At 48.3% G+C, this 23,971-nt stretch overlaps 1 protein-coding gene and 1 non-coding gene across 4 annotated transcripts in view; one reads left to right on the top strand and one right to left on the bottom strand.

The window, feature by feature from the left end:
* Positions 1–2,082: 2,082 nt before the first annotated feature.
* TRNAE-CUC lies at positions 2,083–2,155 on the bottom strand. Its single transcript has one exon. It is a non-coding gene; the product is annotated as a tRNA-Glu (tRNA).
* A 12,409-nt stretch (positions 2,156–14,564) lies between these two features.
* The window catches only part of COL26A1 (collagen type XXVI alpha 1 chain), a 165,507-nt gene continuing 156,100 nt past the window's right edge, over positions 14,565–23,971 (top strand). For all 3 annotated transcript variants that reach the window (XM_043915066.1, XM_043915064.1, XM_043915065.1), the window contains exon 1: positions 14,565–14,959. In XM_043915066.1, the coding sequence (XP_043771001.1) occupies positions 14,802–14,959 (158 nt within the window). In that variant the 5' untranslated portion in view covers positions 14,565–14,801. The remainder of the gene's footprint in view (positions 14,960–23,971) is intronic.

The raw sequence follows: 23,971 nt of genomic DNA, 5'->3' as shown, positions 1-23,971 counted from the left end.
AATCTGCATGTCATGGGATAATTGGGAAGATAAAATGAGATCATGTACATGAAGATGCTTGACATATCATAGCCAGGATTCATTGTCAGGGAAAATAACCGACCAACCAACCAAATAAACAAACACCATCATTATCATCGTCAACAACAAAATGATTTGATCCAATCAGTTCAGTAGCCCTCACGAAAACATCGCAGCCAATCAGACGAGACCTTTACAGTCCCTGGCTGTCCCTATTGGGTGAGTCACTGTTTGAAGCAGGGATACAAGGAGTTTGGGCTCTGCAGCTGGCTGGTCTGAGTTCAAAGCTTGGCTCCACCACTTCCTGGGTGGGTGACCTTGGAGGGGTTACTTAACTGCTTTGTGCTCCAGTATCCTTGCCTGTAAAATGGCCATAATAATAGCGACCTGCTTTGAAGGACTCTTGTGAGGATCAATGTGCTAACTCACCCCAGGAACTCAGCTCAGTTCCTGGTACCTGCCCTTGTTGAGCTCCATCACCATCAGATTTTAGAACTGTGCAAAGTTGGCCCAGCTCTAGGGTAATGCTGTTTCGTGGACTGGCCTTTATTCATAGCATGAAAAATTGCTAAGAAAGGTAGTTAAGATTACTATGAATTAGGACCACAAGAGGAGCCAGGAAGAGGCTTGATTGTGTTATGTAATGCCATCAAATGTAAACCGACTAGTTATGCATCTGTCCTGCAAAGAGCTGTTATGCTCAGATGAGGACCAATGGGTCAGCAGAAGACTCCTTTTAATGTCTTTCATGGACTTTCAGCTCACAGCACAGCAGTCATGCAAAGGCTGGACAGGAAGCTGGGCTGTAGGATAGCAGAGCAGATCATAAATCAGGCATGCTCACTCCTACACAGACGGCGGGAGAGCCTGGTGCCACAAGACGTGAAGTCCCTGCTCCCCCAGGAAAATGAAGTATCAAGGATCAACCATCACATCGCTTCTGTCATCAGCTAGTTATAAGGAAAGGTCAGAGAGTTTGGCAAATTCCTACTTGAAAAGAGATCTCTTTGACCCATCTGAAGACTCTCAAAATGGTGAAGGGGATTAATCAAATTGTTTCTGACAAAGACCATGAAAACAAGAGAATTTAATTTGAAAATTAGGAGCATGTGAAAACTAAAAGGCACAGTTCGAGCCAAACAATTTGAGGTGATTCTCAGCATTCATATGGATTACATTACGAAGTCCAGGAGAGTCTGGGGAGCAGGAGGCAGAAACACGATGGTCACCAAGTTATCATGGCTGGGGAATGCATGTTAATGGTGATGAAATCACCTAATGTGCGCTGAGTCCTTACAAGGTGCCACAAGGGAAGCCCAAAAATACTGTACTGGAAGGGGTAGCCTATCCCTTCTCCAGGGGATCTTCCAGACCCAGGAATCAAACTGGGGTCTCCTGCATTGCAGGTGGATTCTTTACCAACTGAGCTATCAGGGAAGCCCATACTGAGTGCCCCTTCTCAACAACCTCATAGGTACGTGCATGCTAAGTTGCTTTATTCATGTCTGACTTTTTGCGACTCTATGGACTGTAACCCACCAGACTCCTCTTTCCATGGGATTCTCCAGGCAGGAATATTGGAGTGGGTTGCCATGCCCTCTTTCAGGGGATCTTCCCCACCCAGGGATCAAACCTGGATCTCTTATGACTCTCCTGAACTGGCAGGCAAGTTCTTTACCACTAGCACCGCCTGGGGAGCAGCTAACAACAACCTCTTAGGTAGGTACTCTTTTTACCTTCATTTCTATTTTATAGAAGCTAGAACCAAGACACAGAGACTGACCTGGTAGAAGTCATCCATGATTTGAATGAAGGTTATGTGAGGCTGGGACCCAGCTCTCTGCCACTACCCTGCCCTGCTCCCTTGCTGGTGCCATCATTATGGTGGGATGTGTGTTGCTCGGTGGCTTGGCAATGAGTTTTTTTGTGGTATTTATTTATTTGAACATTCCGGTCTTAGTTGCAGCATGCAGGATCTTTGATCTTCATTGCCGCTTTCGGGATCTACATGATCTTTTAGTCGCTGCATGCGAACTCTTAGTTGTGGCATGTGGGATCTAGTTCCCTGACCAGGGATCGAACCTGGGCCCCCTGCATTGAGGGTTCAGAGTCTTAGCCACTGGACCACCAGGGAAGTCCCTTGGCAAGGAATCTTGATCTTGATCATTGACAATTTCTTGATCATTTCCCTTGATCAGGGAAACAAAGCAAGTTGGTGACCAGACTGTTGCATTTCAGGGGGATACCTCTAAACCCATTAACAGGGAAGAGAGGGTACAGACATCCTCCCCCCATCTCCTCCCCTGACCCTTGTCATCTTCCTTCCCTGCCCCTCCTTCCCCCTTCCTTCCTCTTCTTAACTTGTCAGTATGGACAACTTAAAATGCATACTCGTCATCTGCTTTAACCATTATCGACCATTTTCGACCTCATTTTATCTACCATCACCACTTTTTTTTTTCCTGGAGTATTTTACACTAAATCCCAGAAATCATATCATTTCACCAGTACATACATATGTTTAACAGATAGGGGCTTTTTAAAAAGCGTAACCACTATGTCATTATCACACCTAATAAAATGAACAACTAATCCTGAAAACATCATCTAATCTCCAGTCCATATTCAATTTTCCTCTATTATCTTAAAGACTTTTTTTTTTTAATGGATTTGTTCAAACCAGGATCCAAACAAGGGCCATCCATTGTATTTGGCTCTTGAACTTTCAAAGCCTCTCTCTCTCTTTTTTAAAAATTTATTTGTTTATTTGTCTGCCCTGCTCCAAGGATCCTAGTTCCCCAACCAGGGATCGAACATGCACCCTCTGCCTTGCAAGGTGGATTCTAAACCACTGGACCACCAGGGAAGTCCCAACCTTTTTATTTTGGAATAATTTTAGGTTTATAAAGAAGTTAAAAAGCTTGTATAAGAGTTCCTGTATATCCCTCACATCATTTTGCTTAATGTTAATCTCTTAGGCAAGCATGGTGCATTTGTCGAAAGTAAATTAATGTGAATACATTACTATTAACTAAATCTCAGAGTTAATTAAGATTTCATAATTTTTCCCCCCAACATCTTTTTTTTTTTTCCTGCCCCAGGATCCAATCCAAGATACCATATTGCATTTGGCAAATCTCTTTAATCTAATCTAAATTTTGACCTAATTTAATCACCTCATTTTTTTTTTTCCTTCTCATGCCAATTATGTTGGGAAGAAAGCAGGTTAATTGACCCAGGGAATGTCCTGCATTTGTACTTGGCTGATTGCCTCTGGTGTTTTTAAAAAGTATTTATTTTAATTTATTTATGTCACTTAGTTGTGGTATGCAGGATCTAGTTCCCTGACCAGGGTTCAAACTCAGGCTCCCTGCAGTGGAAGCCCCAGAGTCTTAACCACTGGACCACCAGAGAAGTCCGGGAATGAATTTTTCCGTATTTCTTTATATTGAAGGCAGTTGAACTGAGCTGTAATTTACATCAAGTGAAATCCATCCCTTTTAAAAAAACATAATGATTTTTATTTATTTATTTAGCTGTGGTGAGTCTTAGTTGTGGCACACAGGATCTTCAATCTTAGTTGCAGCACGTAGAATCTTGCTCCCTGAGCAAGGATCAAACCTGGGCCCCCTGCATTGGCAGTGCCAGAGGCTTAACCACTAGACCACAGGGAAGTCCTGCTCTCATATTGTTAAACATGTTCCTCTGTCTCGCATATTTCCTATAAATTCGTGATTAGACTTCGAGGCTTCATTAGATTGAGGTTCCATGTCTTTTCAAGACAGGGCTTCTTCGTGGATGATGCTGTGTATTTCCCATTACATCATCTTACGAGGCACATAATGACTGGAGGTCCCAATTTCAGTGATTTTTGGAGGGGCTTTTTGAACCCACATAGCATATTTACTTTATTTTCCAATGTACTTAAAAAAAAAAAAACCCATTTGCTCTCTTTGGATTAGTATCATTTGCATTAGACAGAGTTTCTTCTTCTTTTTTTAAGTCTTCATTGAATTTAGTGCAATATTGCTTCTGTTTTTTTTTTAATTTTTATTTTTTTTATTTATTTTTATTAGTTGGAGGCTAATTACTTCACAACATTGCAGTGGGTTTTGTCATACATTGACATGAATCAGCCATGGAGTTACATGTATTCCCCATCCCGGTGCTTCTGTTTTATGTTTTGGTTTTTTGGCTGAAAGGTATGTTGGATCTTAACCTCCGACCAGGGGTCAAACCCATATCTTCTGCATTGGAAGGTGAAGTCTTAACCACTGGACCACCGGTTCTCCTTAAGATGTTTTTCTAACCAGCTGTCACCGGAGGCAGAGGACCAGTGTGAGTCATTCTACTCTTAAGGATCTCCCCATTGTCAATGGGTTTCCCAGGTGGCTCTGTGGTAAAGAATCCGCCTGCCAATGCAGGAGATGCAGGAGATGCAAGTTCGATCCCTGGGTCAGGAAGATCCCCTGGAGGAGGATCTGGCAACCCACTCCATTATCCTTGCCTGGAAAATTCCATGGACAGAGGAGCCTGGCGGGCTACAGTCCATGGGGTCACAGAGTCAGACGCGACTGAGCACACACACGCTGTCAACGGCAAGAAGGCCCTCTTTGAACTGGCATTCAAAGCCTTCACGATGCGTCTGTGGCAGTCCAGCTATACTGGCCTCATCTTCTGCCCTCGCCCACGTCCTCTCTGTTCAGCCCGCCTCTGCTCCTTCTCCTTCTTTCCCCTTCTGGGCACTGCCCCCACTTTCTCTCCGGCGAACTCCTCCTCATCTCTCAGTCTTAGCTCTCAAAGGGCTCTTCTGTGACCTGTGACATCTTTAACTCCCACAGGCTGGTCTAGCCATCGGTCCCTCTCTTGGGACTCCCTACACACCCCTTGCAGGTGTCACACTGCTTGTACCTGTGGGTTTGCTTATTTGTCTACCCAAGTCCTCTGGGTCCTGGGCACCAAACCATGCACAATCCCATCTTAGCTCATGCAATTTCCCCACCCTGTGTATATGGCTTGCTCTGGGATATGTGCATGTAAGGAAGTAAGGAGTGAGAGATGATTCCAGAAGGGTAGTGAGGCCAGTTCATGAAGGGCTTTGAATGCCAGTTCAAAGAGAGTTCAGACTTTGTTCTGTAGGCAGTGTGGCGCCATAGCAGGTGTTTGAAGGAGACCAGCCAGGACAAGGGCTGAGGCCAAGAGGGCCGTTAGCTCTGAGTGTCAGGCTCAAAGCGAGGTCCAGTCTAAATCCTTGACATTCTCTGCAAAGTCCTGGAGGGCAATGGCATGATCTGCATTCTAGAACCATCTTTTCTGAATGTCACTTAGGGAAGAATTGGAGACAAAGTGAGGAAGAGAACCAACACACATGGAGCTTCCATAGACCTGTGTGCACGTGTGTGCTCTGTTGTGTCTGATTCTTTGCAACCCATGAACTATAGGCCACCAGTCTCCTCTGTGCATGGGAATCTCAGGCGAGAATACTGGAGTGGGTCCATATTTCCTCCTCTAGAGGATCTTCCCAACCCAGGGACTGAATCTGCATCTCCTGTGTCTCCTGCATTGCAGTCAGATTCTTCACCTGCTGAGCCATCATATTATATGTTGGAATGTAAATAGGTGTGGATGTTCCGACTGACCCTCAGTGGGAATATTCTTTCCGCCTCACAGAGAGAGTAGGAAACTGAAGTTCAGGGAGGTGAAGAAAGTTGCCTGAGGCACCCTGTAGTCAGTGTGAGCCGGGGTTCTGTTGGGCCTGGAGGCTTGCTGGAGGGTCGGGAGGCAGTGGTGGAATATCAGGGAGAGATTGAAGCAGGCCGGACTGGGGCGGCACCCTGAGCCCCACCCCCACACCAGCTGGATGGCAGTCTCTGGGGAGCACCAAGGGGTGCACGCTGGACTCGGGGGCCTGCTTCCCCATGGCAGGGCCCCTCTGGGTGGCTCTGTGAGGGGGCCCAGGCCAGCCTGAAAAATGCCCATGCAAGGAACCAGACAGCCGCACAGGCTTTGAAACAAAACGGGTCACTTACTTTGTCCCCCTCCTCCCCATAAGATTTTGATTAAATTGACAGGGTCATCTGGTCACCACCAACGCCTTAGCTTTAATAGTGCCTTAATGTTAAAACCCTTGAAATAATTTTTGGCTCTCCTTAAGCATGAAAAGATTTTCCCCCAAAGCCTTTAATTCTGCACTCATCTATTTTTCCAATCAAAGGCAACTCCGTGGCCTTTCATGGTCTTAATTAATGGCTCTGTAATCAGAGTTCCACTCCGGCTGCCTTCTCTCCCCCCTCCCCCCTTTATCCTGGTTTCTCAATGAAGAGCTTATCTAGAACTTGTCCCGACTTCAAACAGACACTTCATGATAGTAAATTGCAGTGAGGTTTTATCAAGTGGAACAACCTTTTCATTCTCTTTCTTTTGGGTCTGGGTATTGGTGCAAAACCTCCTTTAGGGCACATGGTCTGTCTTCCTCTCTGCTTTTCAGCAAAACATGCCTTCCAAGAAGTATGGGGAAGGTGTTTTTGATTATGTACAACAAAGACCTCATAAGATGTTGGTAAATCCTTATAAGACGTTGGCGGGCTGGTGTTTATGGGGTTATCTGGAGCCTTTTGGTTTGAAGGTTGTACCTGACAGCCCTTTATGAAGTACTAAACTCAATTTTGGATAGAGATGTGAGTAGGGAAGATATCAATCTCTCTTGAAATGAATGTCAAGTTCCTTCTTTGGTCTGGCCATCTATAGGACCCACCTGGCATTTTAATTTATGATTCTCTCTTTTTCTTTCCAACCTTTTTTTTTTTTTTTTTTTTAATGTATTAGACTGTGCTGGGTCTCAGTTGTGGCATGTGAGATCTTCAACCTTTGTTGCAGCATGTGAGATCTAGTTCCCTGACCAGGGATCGAGCCTGGGCCCCTTGCATTGAAAATATGGAGTTTTAGCCACTGGATCGCCAGAAAAGTCCCCATTTGTGGTTCTCTCCTTTGCTTTGTCACCTACAAGGAAGAAAGAATACAGAGTAAACAGCTGTGTTGCTCAGGTCCCCAACTTTAATGAATGTCCTCCAGAAACCACCCCTTGGAGGGCAGCTCTGTCCTTTGTTCTCTTCCTGGGGACTTTGGAGAACAAACCAAGTGGTTCACAGATTTACTCAGAAGCCCAGCCAATATTTATTAAGCTCGGACTGAGTGTGATGCTGTTAGGTCCAGGGAGACAGAAATGGGCGGGAAACTCCCCCTTGTTCTTAGAGTGTGTCGTATGGGAAATAAAAAATATGTTAAGAGGTAAGCACGGCAGGTGGAAGTGGGTGTGGACATAGAAGGATCTCTGGGAGCACAGCACGGGTATCAATCCTAGTTGGGGATTTGGTGAAGAGCTGTGTCCTGAAGAACGCTCACCAGGGGGAGCCTGGGTGAGGCAGGAAGAGTGTCTTTGTTCATTTGTGCTGAGATAATACCATGAATTGAGGTGGGTTTACAAGCAACAAAAGTGTATTTCTCATGGTTTCTGGAGGCTGGGAAGTCCAAGATCTAGGAGCCAGCAGATTTGGTGTCTGGCGAGGGCCTGGTTCTTGATTCATAGAGGGTCATCTTCTTGCTGTGTCCTCACATGGCCAAAGAGGGGAGGGAGCTCTCTGGGGTCTCTTTATTGGAGCACTAATCCCATTCATGAGGGCTCCACCCTCATGGCCTAATCATCTCCCAAAGGCGCCACCTCTAAATACCATCACACTGCTGATGTTCAGTTGCTCAGTCATGTCCGACTCTTTGCGACCCTGTGGACTGCTGCATGCCAGGCTTCCCTGTCCTTCACTATCTCCTGGAGTTTGCTCAAATTCAGGCTCATTGAGTTGGTGATGCCATCCAACCATCTCTTCCTCCGTTGCCCTGTTCTCCTCCTGCCATCAATCTTTCCCAGCATCAGTGTCTTTTCCAATGAGTCGGCTCTTCGCATCAGGTGGTCCAAGTATTGGAGTTTCAGCTTCAGCAACAGTCTTTCCAATGAATAGTCAGGGTTGATTTCCATTAGGATTGACTGGAGACAAACTAAGACATTTCCTTTCTTCATTGTTTCACCTAGTAATCTCATTAAAGGGGGCTTCCATGGTGGCTCAGATGGTAAAGAATCTGCCTGCAATGTGGGAGACCTGGGTTCGATCCGTGAGTTGGGAAGATCCCCTGGAGGAGGGCATGGCAACCCACTCCGGTATTCTTGCCTGGAGAATCCTCATGGACAGAGGAGCCTGGAGGGCTAGAGTCCAGGGGGTCGCAAAGAGTTGGACATGACTGAGCACGCACACACACACACACAATCTCATTAAGTTTTTAGGGGAGCGTTTATTTAGCTGTGGCTATCTCAGTCAGCAGTTTCTTCTTATCACCATATTTGAGTTGGGCCTTTGGTGTTGGCAGCTGGGCAGACTCCATGTTTTTAAGTGTTTTATTGTTGCTGTTGTGTTAGTTGGTCACTAGGGAAGCGTATTTTAGGTTTTGCTTTTTTTTTTTTTTTGGCCTCATTGCATGGTGGCATGTGGACCAGGGATGGGACCCGAGCTTCCTTGCAGTGGAAGTGTGGAGTCTTAACCACTGGACCACCAGGGAAGACCTAACTTTCACTTTTAATACTACTTTTTCCCCTTTCAAGCTTGTGTTTGTTTAAGATCCTGGGCTACTGTGGTAGCCATCTAATTTGCTGTTGTCCTTGTGTGTCTGATTATTTCTTTACTCCTTGTAAGAGAACACAGAGTTGACTCACTAAAGCCGTATGTAAATGTTAACAATGCTAAAAAGACCTAGATGTCTGCAGTTTTCTCCTAAACGTCTGTTTCACCGCCAATGTTTAGGGAAACCAGTAAGCTTACACTTGTATGTATGCTGAGCAAGGAGGTGTTCCCTTTTATGGGAGTGGGTGGAATGTTGTGGGTGTCCAGGTAAAGAAGAAAACAGAGTCAGCATCTTCCGTTCTACCCATGCTCTGCTCGTATTTTGCCCCTGGCGAAGCACAGAGAGCTTGGAACAAAACAAAGAAGCCCCTTTGTTGCGACTGTATAGCCACCTTGAGTCAATCCAGACCGGCACAGGAGCGGGATCTGGAACAGCTGGGAGGGAGGGCTGTTGGAGCAATCAGTATGAAAACCAGCCGGTCTCTACCATTGCTTCCCTGAACTTCTGGGAGAATTACAGGATCTGTGTCCTAGAAGGGGACTGGTGGGGGAGGGGGAGATTTCTGTTTTAGATTAACAGGAGGATTTATCATGCCAGAAGGTCAATATTTACCTTGGCTTCAGCTTGATGAGTATTTACTTCTCTGTTCAGTTGGTCTCTTTGCTGACTTCAGCAGAAGCGAAGCTCTGCTTTTTGTCTGCCCAAGAGGATGCTGACTGATATTTTCTTATCAGAAAGGCCTGGAAACATAGTTGCAGAGGAGCCCACTTCTCAAGGGTGTGTGTGTTTGTGTGTGTGTGTGTGTGTGTGTGTGTGTGTTGGGGGGCTTGTCTACTTCCACCAAGAAATCTGATCCCTCTTTGTACAAACAAGCCAGTTTCTAAGGCTCTTTTGAACTTACAGACCGGCGAGAGAGCACAAAATCACAGACAAATCACTTCTCTCGTCTCCTCGTATGAAAAATGGGGAGATTATGAGAAGCCTGATGGTCTGTGCCAGAGTTGTGGTGAGTGGTCAAGGAGTTAAGGGCTCAGTGGCACCCCGATGACCCTTATCTGTTCAGTTCCCATTTTATTGAGGTCCTGTTGGGGAGGGGCTAGGTGATGCCCCAAGATTGCCATGGCACTAGGGAGAGGGAGCCAGCAGTACGGGCTGGATGCCGACTCCAAGGCTTTCATGCATGACTTCTCGGACTCTCGGGAACAGTGGCTTCTGCCTCTCGTGAGACTTTAACACGTATTCGGTGAGTGCCGTGGGCATAGTTTAGAAATACAGAGATGAGTACTTGTGTGGAGTGTGAACCAGAGTCCCGCTGGGGTGGCTAGAATCTGAGGAGTCACTGGATCTTTCTGAGGACACCAGAAGGCCCTTTATTTCAAGGCTGCTCAAACTTCCCCACTTTTGCCGCCACCCACAATTATGTTTAAGCTTGAAAAATAATGCAAATATCACATTCTACTCAATGATGTTCCCGTATTTGTTTTAAAATGAAGTTTTGCTTTAAATTATTGACCACAGAGAACGATATACCAGATTTATTCCAGGCTCCAGATTCTTCTAAGAAAGCTCCCATCACTCCTGGGTTATGAGCCCACTTGGGAGTTTGAGAAGGGCAGGGGGGCATAGTTTAATTTTAATCTCTCACCAAAGCTCTGCAAATAATAACCATTAACATTTATTGAACATTGCAATGCATCAGACACATGATTCCAAGAACTTTGTGTAAAGAATTCATTGAATTCTTTTAGCAAACCCATACATTGGGTACCGTTATTCTGATTTTACAGATGTAGAAGCTCAGAGAGGTTAAGTAACTTGTCCAAGGTCACATAGCTGGTACCCTTTGGAATTGAACCCTATTACCTGGTGTCCTCTGGAGGTGAGGGAGGGGTTAGAATGTGATACCACACATTCCATGTGATACCACACGTTCTAAGAATGGAGAATTCTTCTCCGTTCTTCTTGGGTCCCATGCCCTCTTTGGAGGGGGGCCGGGTACTGGAAAAGACTTTAGAGACAAGCCAGTCCACTCTTCATTTTCCAAATGAAGATGCTGGGGAGGACCAGAGAGGGAAGGGATTTACTCCAGGTCACCCAGCAAGTCAGCAGGGGCACCAGGAGTAGACTTGTGTGATATCACATTTCTTTTCTTGATTTTCGGCATCTTTGCATTTTTATCCCTTGCCCTCTAAATGGAATCTCCTCTTGTTATCAGAGCATTTGTCCAGACTTCCAGCTGGCTTAAAAAGAGTTATTTATTTACTCATGGCTGTGCTGGATCTTCGTTGCTGCTCATCAGCTTTCATTAGTTGCTGCGGGTGCGGGCTCCTCTCTAGTTGCGGTACACGGGCTTCTCATCGTGGGGGCTTCTCTTGTTGCGGAGCACGGGATCTAGGGTGCATGGACTTAGTTGCTCCGCGGCATGTGGGATCTTCCTGGACTAGGAATTGAATCTGTGTTCTCTGCATTAGCAAGCAGATTCTTAACCACTAGACCACCAGGGAAGTCCATGCTGTTGAAGGGGAAAAAAAAAAGGTTATTTTAACTCTTCCTAAAAAATAATGTAAGCACCCTGAGGGTGAGAAATATGTTACTTGCTTCTCTTAGAGCATTCACTGCACCCAGCAGAGTGCTGCTGGGCATGCAGAAGTTTCTCAATATACATTCACGGGGCCAGAGTGAACTTTTTGTCTTAGAGGTGAAACAGAGGACCAAATTCAACCAACCGCCTTAGTCCTGAAGTTTCTGGGATGTATTAATTCTTTCCCTAAAGCTTTTCCTCCTAAAAGAATCATGCAGTTACAGAAGAGTGTTATCCCTTTCTCTCCTTGGTCCCTCTAGCTTGGGTGCTGCCCATGGCACTGGAAAAATGAGTTTAAGATAAAAAGTGAACTCTTGTTCCTCTACTGCAATGCCTACAGCATAAAGCCAATTTATAGCAACGTGGAATTCCTCTGGTCTTTAAGGTCTCATTATGCAAGTGAAGGAGGGAGAGGAGGAAGACAGATGCTCACAAATTCCTGGCGGGGGGGAGAAGAGGCGAGGGATGACCTCATCATTTATTGGGTGTTGGAAAACAGCCCAAGGAACACAGTTCAGATTCCTTTTGGGGGAGGCACTGAAAATCCCCTGATAACCCAAATTCTGCAAATCTTTTAGGCCTTGAGAAAGGGATGGAGGGCAAGATGAAGAAAGTGGTCCTTTGTCCAAGTGATGTTTCCCATTAGGGGGCTGTCCATTCGGAGATGGACTCTGTGCATCCTTATTCCTAGGTGCAAACTCCAGACTTGGGAAGTGTGGAAGTCCCATTTGAAAGGCTGAGGCATGGGGCTTCCCTGGTGGCCCAGTGTTAAGAATCCACCTTCCAATACAGGGGACACGGGTTTGATCCCTAGGTGGGGAACTAAGACCTCACAAGTGAGGGGCAACTAAGCCCGTGTGCCACAACTAGAGAAGCCCATGTGCCACATGTAAGACCTAATGCAGCCAAGGAAATAAATAAAATAAACCTGTATGCAGGTCAAGAAGCAACAGTTAGAACTGGACATGGAACAACAGACTGGTTCCAAATCGGGAAAGGAATACGTCAAGGCTGTATATTGTCACCCTGCTTTTTTAACTTAAATGCAGAGTACATCATGTGAAATGCTGGGCTGGATGAAGCACAAGCTAGAATCAAGATTGCTGGGAGAAATATCAATAACCTCGGATATGCAAATGACACCACCCTTATGTCAGAAAGTGAAGAAGAACTAAAGAGCCTCTTGGTGAAAGTGAAAGAAGAGAGTGAAAAAGTTGGTTTAAAGCTCAACATTCAGAAAACTAAGATCATGGCACTGAGTCCCATCACTTCATGGCAAATAGATGGGGAAACAGTGGAAACAGTGAGAGAAGATTTTAAAACTTCTTTATTTTGGGAGGCTCCAAAATCACTGCAGATGGTGACTGCAGCCATGAAATTAAGACGTTTGCTTCTTGGAAGAAAAGCTATAACCAACCTAGACAGCATTTTAAAAAGCAGAGACATTACTTTACCAACAAAGGTCCATCTAGTCAAAGCTATAGTTTTTCCAGTGGTCATGTATGGATGTGAGAGTTGAACTATAAAGAAATCTGAGCACTGAAGAATTGATGCTTTTGAGCTATGGTGTTGGAGAAGACTCTTGAGAGTCCCTTGGACTGCAAGGAGATCCAACCAGTCCATCCTAAAGGAAATCAGTCCTGAATATTCATTGGAAGGACTGATGCTGAAGCTGAAACTCCAATACTTTGGCCACCTGATTCGAAGAACCAACTCATTGGAAAAGACCCTGATGCTGGGAAAGATTGAAGGCGGGAGGAGAAGGGGACAACAGAGGATGAGATGGTTGGATGGCATCACCAACACGATAGACATGAGTCTTAGTAGGCTCCAGGAGTTGGTGATGGACAGGGAAGCCTGGTGTGTTGCAGTCCATGGGGTCGCCAAGAGCCGGACACGATTGAGTGACTGAACTGAACTGAACTGAAATAGTAAAAATAAATAAATAAATAAAAAGCCCAGGCAGGATTTGAGGGAATTGAGTGGATAAGGATGGGCAGTTTGGGGAAAGGGTGAAGGGGACTGGATATGAAATCTTGGGACTTGTACTCATGAGAGTGGTGGTGGTGGTTTAGTCGCTAAGTTGTGTCTGACTCTTGCCATCCCATGGACTGTAGCCTGCCAAGCTCCTCTGTCCATGGGATTCTCCAGGCGAGAATACTGGAGTGGGTTGCCATTTCCTTCTCCAGAGGATCTTCTGGACCCAGGAATAGAACCTGGGTCTCCTGCATTGCAGGCAGATTCTTTACCGACTGAGCTATGAGGGAAGCCCTCAAGAAGGTACATATGGGAATTGTATATATGGATATACACTTAGGTATGTAACAGGAGGGTAAGAGCCTTGGAGCCTGCGCTTTCCCTCCACATTTTCAACAGCATCTTCCTGTTCTTCTTCTAAAAACAATGCCACAGTTCTTCTATAAAATGGGTTGCAGTCCACCAAGCATTTCCACACTTGATGGCTTCTCTCCGGTTCTACCTGCATTTTAGGAACTAGGAGCTTCCCACTGTTAGCAGGCACAGAGCTGGCCTCAGGGCCTCTGCCAGCCCCTAGGATGCTGTGGGGAGAACTGGAAAAAGATGTTAACCTGGGGAGTGGGGCACAGGCTGGATTTCAGCTCCCACTGGCCCTTTGTGCTGGGTACAAGCCCCGAGGGGATAACACGGTCCAGAAAACACCTACTTGGGGTCAGGCTGGCCTTGGGCTCACTGTGTAGTCTGGGAACCCAGTTCTCACACCCGTAAAAGGTGGGATTGTGTCACGTCTTCCCCCAGCTCCTTCCCAGATATGGTGCTTCACAAATCTGTGAGTCTAGGGACAACTTTGCACCCCATACGGAATGCCTCTTCCTTCGAAGCATCTTCTTGACTTAGACAGCTGGTAGGTGACAGAGTCTGGAGGTAAAAATGGGAGATGATTCTGCAGACATCTGGGTGTGCAACGATTTGGTTCAAAGAGCCTTGGACAAGGAGCGTGTATCTTTCTTGCTTAACTTTTTTGAGCATCAGTTTCTACCTCTGAAAAATGGGAATGGCACCACCTAATACAGACAGCCATGCTGTAGGGATAAAGCCACGTTACCCAGGTGAGCATGCCCGGAACAGGGTGGGTGCTCCAGAAGGCTTGCGACCTGAAGAAGGTTTGGCTGGGAGCTTTCTAAAGAGCTTGTGTGCGGGGACCCAGGCACAAGGTCTGGCTTTCGGGGCGCGCGGCTCCCGGGACCCCCAGCGGAGCAGGAACCCCGCCCCTCCCGCCCCCCTCTCCCGGCTCGGCCTCCACTGCTGCCTCCTCGGCCCCGGACCGCCGAGGGTTAATGAGAAAGCCCCACGCCCCCTTTGACGGCGCAGAGCCCACCTCGCCGAATTTGAAAAGGCGGCCCTGAGAGGCGTGGGCGCCCCCCAGGCACTTCCAGCTCGGACCCGGGCTCAGCTCGCTTGTAGGCGCGTTCGCTCGGCTCCGGCGGGGGCCGCCGGTGCGCTGCCGACAGTCCTCCCGCCCGGGACTCCGGGTCCCAGCGGGCTGCCGCGCAAGATGAAGCTGGCTCTGCTCCTGCCCTGGGCGTGCTGCTGCCTCTGCGGGTCGGCGCTGGCCACCGGCTTCCTCTACCCCTTCCCGGCCGCGGCCCTGCAGCAGCACGGCTATCCTGACCCAGGCGCCGGCTCCCCCGGCAGCGGCTACGGGGGCCGCCGGTGAGTAGCCGGGGGGTGGGCGGCGGGCCCGGGGGGCTCGGGGAAGCCGGGGTCTGGAGGCGCGCGGGGGTGCGGGCTTAGGGGCTGCGGATCAAGGGGTTGGGGGGTTGGGGGCGCGGGCGGCCGGGGCTGGGGACGCCGGGGGTCGAGAACTGGTGGCCTAGGGACTCGGGGCGGTCCGGGGCTGGGGGCGCGGAGGTGGAGTTTGGGGCTTGGGAGGGTGGGATTGGGGGCTGGGGGCGCAGGACGGTCGAGGACTGGGGGGCTGAGGACATGGGGTGATCGCGTGCTAGGGGCACAGACTGTGGGGGCTGAGGGCGCGGGGCCTCGGGACCGGAGGTGCGGGGCTGAGACTGGGGTGGTCTCTGGCCGCGCCCCCCACCCCCGCTCCTTCGTTTCCTTGCTCTCCGAACCTTCGCCCCTTCGGCTCCCGAATCCGAGCGGAGGCGGCTCAAACCTGCGGCAGGGGTGCGCGGAGGGGGGCGACCGTGGCTGGCTGGGGCTCGCTGGCCCAGTTCCTGCAAGTTCACCGGCTCACGTGGCTCCGCCGCGCTCACCTGCGCGGCCGCGGCTTTGTGTTGGGGAGCAGGTTCCCGCGACGCCAAGGCCTTGCATCCGGGCCCCCCACTCGCATGCCGGCCGCCAGAGACACCGGAGGGCCGACTTCGTCCGGCCTTTGGGGCTGGGCCCGCGGAGCAGCCTGGGCTGCGGCTCCCCGGCCGTCCGGGGAACGAGGACCCGGCTCGGATCGCAAGAGTCGGCGGCGGGCTGGGAGAAGGGAGCTGGGTTCCCGAGCCCGCGGTGCCGGGACCCCCCCGCGGCCACCTCCTCCGCCGGCAGGTGGCGCTCTGGCCACCCCAGGAAGGTTCGGGCAGCGTCTCCTCAATCCATGATTGAATCCCCCCAGAAAACGCGTGAGCCCTCGAGTAGAAGTTGCCAAGTCTTTTCGTTTGCGCAGCTCGCTCGAATTTAGCCTTTCCCATTTACGACTGGCACAACTGTGTTACTGTTCTTGAACACATCCTGCGTTGGTGCCATCCGTCTCTTTTGATCCTAAAACCACGCCAGGGTTAGCTATTAGAATATCATATTGTCTTTTCTTTAACCGAGGAAACATGGGCTCTGAGAGAGGTCCCCAGGTTCAGCGGCAACTCAGGACTCACCTCCTGTCTTCTTTCTCCAAATCCTGTGCTTTCTAGGGTACCAAGGGGCTTATTGTTTACGGGGCTAGGCAAGTAGGGACAGGTCCTGGTTCTTTTGTCCTCCTTGGTGTTTACCAAGCCTGGCAGGGCTACCAGGGTGAATTCCGGCAGCGCCTTGTATTGAGGAGACCGGGATGTTTTTGTGTCGGTACACTGCATGGCTAGTTCAATCGGTTCTCAGAAAAGCATATAAAAAGTACTTCTGGAAAATTTTGCATGCAATTTTATTTCCTTCATTTTGTTTGGAAATGCTCCCCCAAGGCTTTTATCAGTATTTTTCTCCAAACGCCCAGAGTAGTGTGGAAATCTGCACACTTCCATAGGAGAATATTTTAAAAACTAAGTTTTTCAAGTTGAAAAATGGTATGTTTAAGATCTCACTTATGAAAAATTCAATCTATATGTAGATATATATATATATATATATATATATATATATGTATACAACTGGTAATACTTAATAATACTGTGTGTGCTCAGTCATGTCCGACTCTTTGCAACTCCGTGAACTGTAGCCTGCCAGGCTCCTCTGTCCATGGGATTTTTCAGGCCAGAATACTGGAGTGGGTTGCCATTTCCTCCTCCAGGGGATTTTCCCCACCCAGGGATTGAACCCACCTCTCCTGTGTCTCCTGCTTAAGCAGGTGGATCTTTTACCACTGTGCCACCTCGGGAACCTGTATAAAGTTGGTAGGAAACCATTTTTGGCAGTTTCCTGTATGGAGAGACCTGGCCTTGACCAGGTCCTAAGAGAGAGTGAAAGAGAACTCCCATTCCCTCCACCCCCCTCCTGGCTCTGTCTGCTTGTGTCTTGTTTGCATATTTTACACGTATACCCAGGTCTTACTTTTGTAATTCAAAAGTGTGTTTGTGTGTACTGGGGGTGGGGAGGGAGGTGGAAAAGGCTCCTACAGCCTGGACTGTGTGTGCTGAGAGGGACCAGATGGGAAGTCCATGCAGGGAGCCGGTGAATGGGGGATGCGGGTTCTGGCATTTGGTAGATTGGAACTCGGGGACTTCCAGAGATAATTTGGAAAGGATGGTTTTGGCACAAATAAAAAGAGTCCCCAACAAATGTCATCTCGCAGAACTCTTTCTACCAGGATGGGAGCAGGGAGAAGGTGTATTAAGTTCAGGGACGAACTGGATGAATGTGTAGAAAATGGGTTTCCAAATGGGATACTGGGAGGTGTTAAGGAGGCTTGGGGCAGGTTGAGGTAGATGCTTTGGAGCCTGACTGAGCCTTTCCACCCAAAGGCCTGTGTGGGCACTGCAGGCGTGAGATTCGGGTCTGGGCGAGTTGTGGGCTGGTGTCACACAGTCCCGAGTCTGATTCACTCCAGAAGCAGAAGGCTTGGGGACAGCGTTTGGCACCCGGCTCTTCACAGTGCTGGCCTCTGCTTGGCTCCAGCATGTGTTTATAGTGGCTTGGTTTCAGTTGATGGGCAGGATGACAGGGCTGTTTCTTGACAAGTGGTCTTCTCTTATTTCACCGTTATTGGTCCTGTGTTCTCTTTTCTCTGTGTGTATATGTGCCTGTGCCTGCCCTCCTGGACTGGGCATCTGGGTCTGACACGTTCTGGGTGCATCTTGCTTTTTACACAGGGATGCTCTGCTCTGGTCACCTCCATCACAAGCCCAGCGTGGGCCCCTCTGATGAAGCTATTTTGGCAGAAAGAAGAGGACATCAATTCCTTAGAGACCCATTTCCAGTAAAATCTTGCAGCCCTGTGTTTGGGCCACTAATGACTTTTGTCAGCCACAGAGGGTTCAGATGCCAAGTAAAAGCTAAAGGGAAATATAACATTAATTGACCGGGAGGGTTGCATAAGGATGGAGCCCCCAGCTCCACACCCTAGTCCTTCCATTGTACCTGAATAAGGCTAACACGTTGGTGAAGCTCTTTGAAGTGAAAATGAAAGTCACTCAGTCGTGTCTGCCTCTTCATGACCCCGTGGGCTATACAGTTCAAGAATTCTCCAGGCCAGAATACTGGAGTGGGTGACTGTTCCCTTCTCCAGGGTGTCTTCCCAACTCGGGGATTGAACCCAGGTCTCCCCCATGGCAGGTGGTTTCTTCACCATGGGGCCACCGGCATGTGTATTTCATTCTTCTTCCTGCCTCCCTCCCCGATCCTCCCCTCCCTCCCTTTCACAGATGGTGATTAGATGTCTCATCTGTTGTCACCTCCTCATCTCTGTATCCAACTCTAAAGGGTCCAACACAGCAGTGAGTGATCAGAGCGTGAGGAGTGAAAACCAGAGAAAGGGCCCCTCCACCCCATTCTGGATGCACAGTTCTCAGCTGGGGAGGGAGAGGTTTTAATTTGAATAAGAGTTTTAATATTCATTCTTGGAGTGAGAATGTTCTGCTAAGAGAAACCAGAAGAGTGGTGAAGATCTGCCCAGATTTTAGGCAGAGGAAGGAATGAATACACCCACAGAGTGGGGTCATGGGGCAGGGGTGAGGGACAGAGTTGCTTTTGCTTCTGCCCTGAAGAATGGCTCGCGTTCCATAAACCTGTTCCTTCTGTACAGGGTGTGAGGCTTGGGAGAGGACAAAGGGAGACCACATGCTGAATGTCTACCGGTTACACAGTAAGCTAATGGACGGTTAAATAAGTAGGTTTGATCTTCCAACCTTGATGAGTAATTACTCCGTATACTCAAAGGTCCGGATCGTCAAAGCTATGGTTTTTCCAGTAGTCATGTACAGATGTGAGAGTTGGTCCATAAAGAAGGCTGAGCGCCAAAGAATTGATGCTTTTGAATTGTGGTGCTGGAAAAGACTCTTGAGAGTTCCTTGGACTACAAGGGATCAAACCAGTTAATCCTGAAGGAAATCAACCTGGAAAGCCAAGTCCAAAGAGGAATTCTCAGATACTTTAGAATTTGCTGCTCTGGAAAATGGTGGTAGGAGGAAGGCTTCTCATGGACCAACTGTCTTCACTGCCTTTTTTTCTTAAACTTTTTGGGAGGGAGGCCTGGTGTGTGGCAGTCCATGGGGTCAGAAAGAGTCGGACAGGACCGAGAGACAGAACAACCTCTCCTTTGTTGTTTGGTCACTAAGTCATACCCAACTGTTTTCGAGGTCATGGACTGCAGCACGCCAGGCTCCTCTGTCTTCCACTGTCTCCTGGAGTTTGCTTAAATTCATGTCCATTGAGCTAGTGATGCTTTCTAACCGTCTCGTGCTCTGCCACCCTGTTCTCCTTTTGGTTCAGTCTTTCCCAGCATCAGGGTCTTTTCTAATGAGTGGGCTCTTCACATCAGGCACCCAAAGTATTGGAGCTTCAGCTACAGCAACAGTCCTTCCAATGAATAGTCAGGGTTAATTTCCTTTAGGATTGACTGGTTTGATTTCATTGCTCTCCAAGGGATTCTCAAGAGTCTTCTCCAGCACCACAACTTGAAAACATCAATTCTTTGGCATTCAGCCTTTTTTATGGACCAACTCACTCACATCCGTACATGACTACTGGAAAAACCAAAGCTTTGACTAGATGGGCTTTTGTCAGCAAAGTGATGTCTCTGCTTTTTGATATGCTGTCTAGGTTTGTCATAGCTTTTCTTCCAAGGAGCAAACATCTTCTAATTTCATGGCTGCAGTCACCATCCACAGTGATTTTGAAGCCCAAGAAAATAAAATCTGTCACTGCTTCCACTTTCCCCCCCTTCTGTTTGTCATGAAGTAATGGGACCAAATGCCATGATCTTAGTTTTTTTAATGTTGAGTTTCAAACCAGCTTTTTCACTCTCCTCTTTCACAGTCATCAAGAGACTCTTTAGTTCCTCTTCACTTTCTTCCATTAGAGTGGGATCATTTGCCTATATGTGAGGTTGTTGATATTTCTTCTGGCAATCTCGAGTCCAGCTTGTGATTCATCCAGCCCAGCATTTGGCATGATGTACATCACTGACTCGATGGGCATGAGTTTGAGTAAACTCCGGGAGTTTGTGATGGACAGGGAGGCCTGGCGTGCTGCGATTCACGGGGTCGCAGAGTTGGACACAACTGAGCGACTGAACTGAACTGAACTGAACTGAACTCGGCATATAAGTTAAATAAGCAGGCTGACAATATACTCCTTTTGCAGTTTTGAACCAGTCAGTTGTTCCATGTCTAGTTCTAACAGGAGGCAGTGACCAAAATTATCCTCTTCTTTAAAAGAAGGCTTTTCCCCTTCTGCCATTAACTTGGTGAAGAAGGCCAGTTGTCCTCTAGGATCCCAAGTTCTAGACTTGGCTGGCTACTCCTGAGTGGTGTAAATAATTTGATCCACTATCCCCTGTATCTCATCAATATTAGAGATTAGGTGTGAATGCTTGATTAGATTTAGGATCTTTTATTTGGGAGAATGGGGGAGGGCAAGAATGCTTCATAGTTGGTCCGGTGGATCTTGTTAGATCATGTGTTATGGATTGAATGTTTATGTTCCCTCCACCCCCCAATTCATATGTTGAAGCCCTAAATTTCAATGTGATGGTATTTAGAGGTGGGGCCTTTGGAAGATAATTATGAAGATGAAGATTTAGATGAGGTCATGAGAGTCGAGTCCCCATGATGGGAATAGTGTCCTTATAAGAAGAGGAAGAGAGACTAGAGTACCCTCTCTCACTTTCCCTTCCCATGTGTAGACACCGAAGTCGGCTGTCCACAAGCCAAAAAGATAGTCCTTATCAGGAACTGAATCGGGCACCTTGATCTTGGACTTCCCAGCCTCCAGATCTGAGAAATAAACGTCTGGAGTCTAAGCCACTCAGCCTATGGTATTTTGATAAGGCAGCCCGAGCTGACTAGTACTGGTGGACATGACTTTTTTTTCTCCTGGAGAATTGGGTTTTAAACCTCCACCAGAATACCACTCTCTACAGGTCCCCACTTCTTCCTCTCTCTTTTCTTCTCAATTCATTTTGAAGAAACTAGGCCTTGATAACATTCTCCTTGTTTAAGGTTTTGTTGATTATAGGGTTTCCCCGCTGGCTCAGTGGTAAAAAAAATCCGCCTGCAATGCAGGAGACTTGTGGGAGACGAGGGTTTGATCCCTGGGTCAGGAAGATCCCCCCGTGAAGAAAATAGCAACCCACTCCAGTAGTCTTGCCTGGAAATCCCCATGGACAGAGGAGCCTGGTGGGCTGCAGTCCATGGGGTCACAATGAGTAGGACATGACTGAGCAACTAAGTCTTATCCAGAGGTGGTGTACTAGTTATACTGTTCTGCACTTAGCTTCGTTGTTTCACGATGGACTGTGGAGATTGCTCTAGATCAGGGCATAGGTAGCTTTCTGCATTCATTTTGTTTTTCACAATTAAAAAATTTGTGATTAAAATTTTTTTAGCTACATAAACCATAAAATTTACCATCTTAACCATCTTGAAGTATAGCGTTCAGTGGCATTAAAAAGGTTGAGTATTGTCTACCCGTCACCACCATCCATCTCCAGAATGTTCATCTCGCCTGCATTCATTTTTGTAGCCCTATAGTTCTTGGTGGTGCCCACGACTGTAGTTTTTTTCAGCGAGTCCCCTGCTAATAGACATTGTGTTATTCTAACATTTTGTGTCACATGTAATGCCACAGTAAATAGCCTTGTGAGTCATTCATTTCATATTTTTAAATTTTTTTAAAACACTTTATTTTATTTTTGGCTGTGCTGGGTCCTCATTGCCGCACAGGCTTTTCTCTAGTTGCGGCGGGCGGAGGCGACTCGAGTTGTGGGGCGAGGACTTCTCATTGCAGTGGCTTCTCTAGATGCTGCACAAGCTCCAGGGTGTTTAGACTCAGTCGTTGTGGCTCCCAAGCCCTAAGGCACAGGCTTAGTAGCTCCCCGGCATGTGGGATCTTTGCAGACCAGGGATCGAACCCGTGTCTCCTGCATGGGCAGGGGATAAGCCGCTCCACTAGGGAAGCCCTCATTTCATATTTCTGCCAATGCCTCTTTAAGATACATTTTAAAAAGTGGGCTTTCGGAGTGAGAAGGTAAATACATGCATAATTCTGCCAGATTGGATCATAGAAGTTATACTGTTTTGTATTCCCATCAGCAGGTTTTTCTTGGGGTGTATTTGAAGATGACAGTTCAGTGATGCTGGGTCAAAATGCCCTTGGGGAGGGGATGAAAACGGCCTTCCCTGGCCAATACCCCCTGTCAGCTCCGCCCACCCCTCACATTTGTGAGGTCACAGATGGAAGGCTGAACATTTTATGTCTAAATGTTTAAAAGATAGAGTGGGCTTCCCTGGTGGCTCAGATGGTAAAGAATCTGCCTCCAGTGCAAGAGACCTGGGTTCAATCCCTGGGTCAGGAAGATCCCCTGGAGAAGGGAATGGCAACCCACTCCAGTATTCTTGCCTGGAGAATCCCATGGAAAGAGGAGCCTGGTGGGCCACAGTCCATGGGGTTGCAAAGAGTTGGACACCGAGGGTCTAAAAGTGTAAATCGTTAAAATAAATTCTGTCATTGACCTTGACAAACACACCCTCTTAATGACCTGGGGGTGGGGGTTGGGGCTCACGTTTAGAAATCTTGCCTCCGTGAATTTTGTGCGGGGACTTGGCGGTGCAGGAAAAACCACCCTTGTCTTCCCTCCTTGTGCCCTGGATACCTCACCCTGGTCTGGCCTCACCCACACACCCTGGACACTCCTGTCCATCCAGCCCGCCACCTGCTTCTCACCCAACCACTGCCAGCTGGCCATATCTCCTGCCTGAGTGTGTCTGGGGAGGAAGTTCTGGACTCCTGGGTACCCACACTTGCTTTCAGGGGGGCTGTGGGCTCTGGGGGTCATACCCCCTCAGCCCCATGGTCTCCTTGCCCTGTGGGGTGGGATGTGGCCAGAGGGGGCCAGCTTGGGGCTGCAATAGCTCACTGCCTAGGATGGGGCTCCTCTTGCCCAGGTTTAAGGCAGATCTGGGGGGATGTGGAGTGAGTCTTGGGGATGGAGCAAGGATGCATGTACCCCAAATCCTCAAAAGTTGGATGGCCTTTCCCCAGATGACCATGGCCACAAAAGGTTGCGGTGACTGAGCTAAGCTGTCTGTGTCCAGATATTCCCGTCCCATGCCTCTCTGCCTGGTCCCCTGTTAGACTGTGAGGGCCACAGGGGATGTCACCTGACTGCTGCGGGCCTGGGCCAGGGTCAGGAATAGGGTCGGACCCTGCCAGTTGTGTAGAGTGAACCAGATCGCATCCACCAAGGACCCGCTGAGGCTGTGAATTCAGAGCGGATGCGGGTCCTGCCAGGGGTCACTGTGCAGGCGAGTGGCATGGGACACGCAGTAGCTGGGAATGAAAAGATCCAGAGCTGACGGGGAGCTTCTGGGAAGGAGGGTCCAAGGTGGCTCACAGGGATTTTGTTCTGGCTCTTTTAGAAACACATCTGTATTCTGGCCTGACCTTCAGAGCCTTTACCGATTTTCACACTGTTCTAAGAAGTGACAGGATGGAATTCAAAACTTGTGACTGCTTTTGGTTTTAGAAACTCTGTGGCCAGTCAAGGTTTTGGAAAGGGTCTGATCCCTGATATGCTGACAGTGCTGGACCTGGGCTATTTCTTCCTTCTTCGCCCGGGCCTCCCACCTGCCTCCCTCCCGCCGGCTTCTCAGGCAGGGCCCTTGGACCAGTGCAGGGGCCCAGGTGCAGTGCCCAGCAGGGTCCACACTTGGAGTTCAGTGCTTTATGCTTACTGTCGCCCACTTGTCAATACTCATAGCCTTGAACGCGTGCTTTGTAAGGGAAGTCTGATGGGACCGTGAGGCAGCAGGGACTTGATCCTTAGCGCTGACCATGACCCACCTCTCAACGCCTCCT

Source organism: Cervus elaphus, chromosome 10 (assembly GCF_910594005.1).
Source record: "Cervus elaphus chromosome 10, mCerEla1.1, whole genome shotgun sequence".
Taxonomy (NCBI): domain Eukaryota; kingdom Metazoa; phylum Chordata; class Mammalia; order Artiodactyla; family Cervidae; genus Cervus; species Cervus elaphus.
Note: the sequence above shows the minus strand (reverse complement) of the source record. Positions and strands in the feature narration are given on the sequence as shown.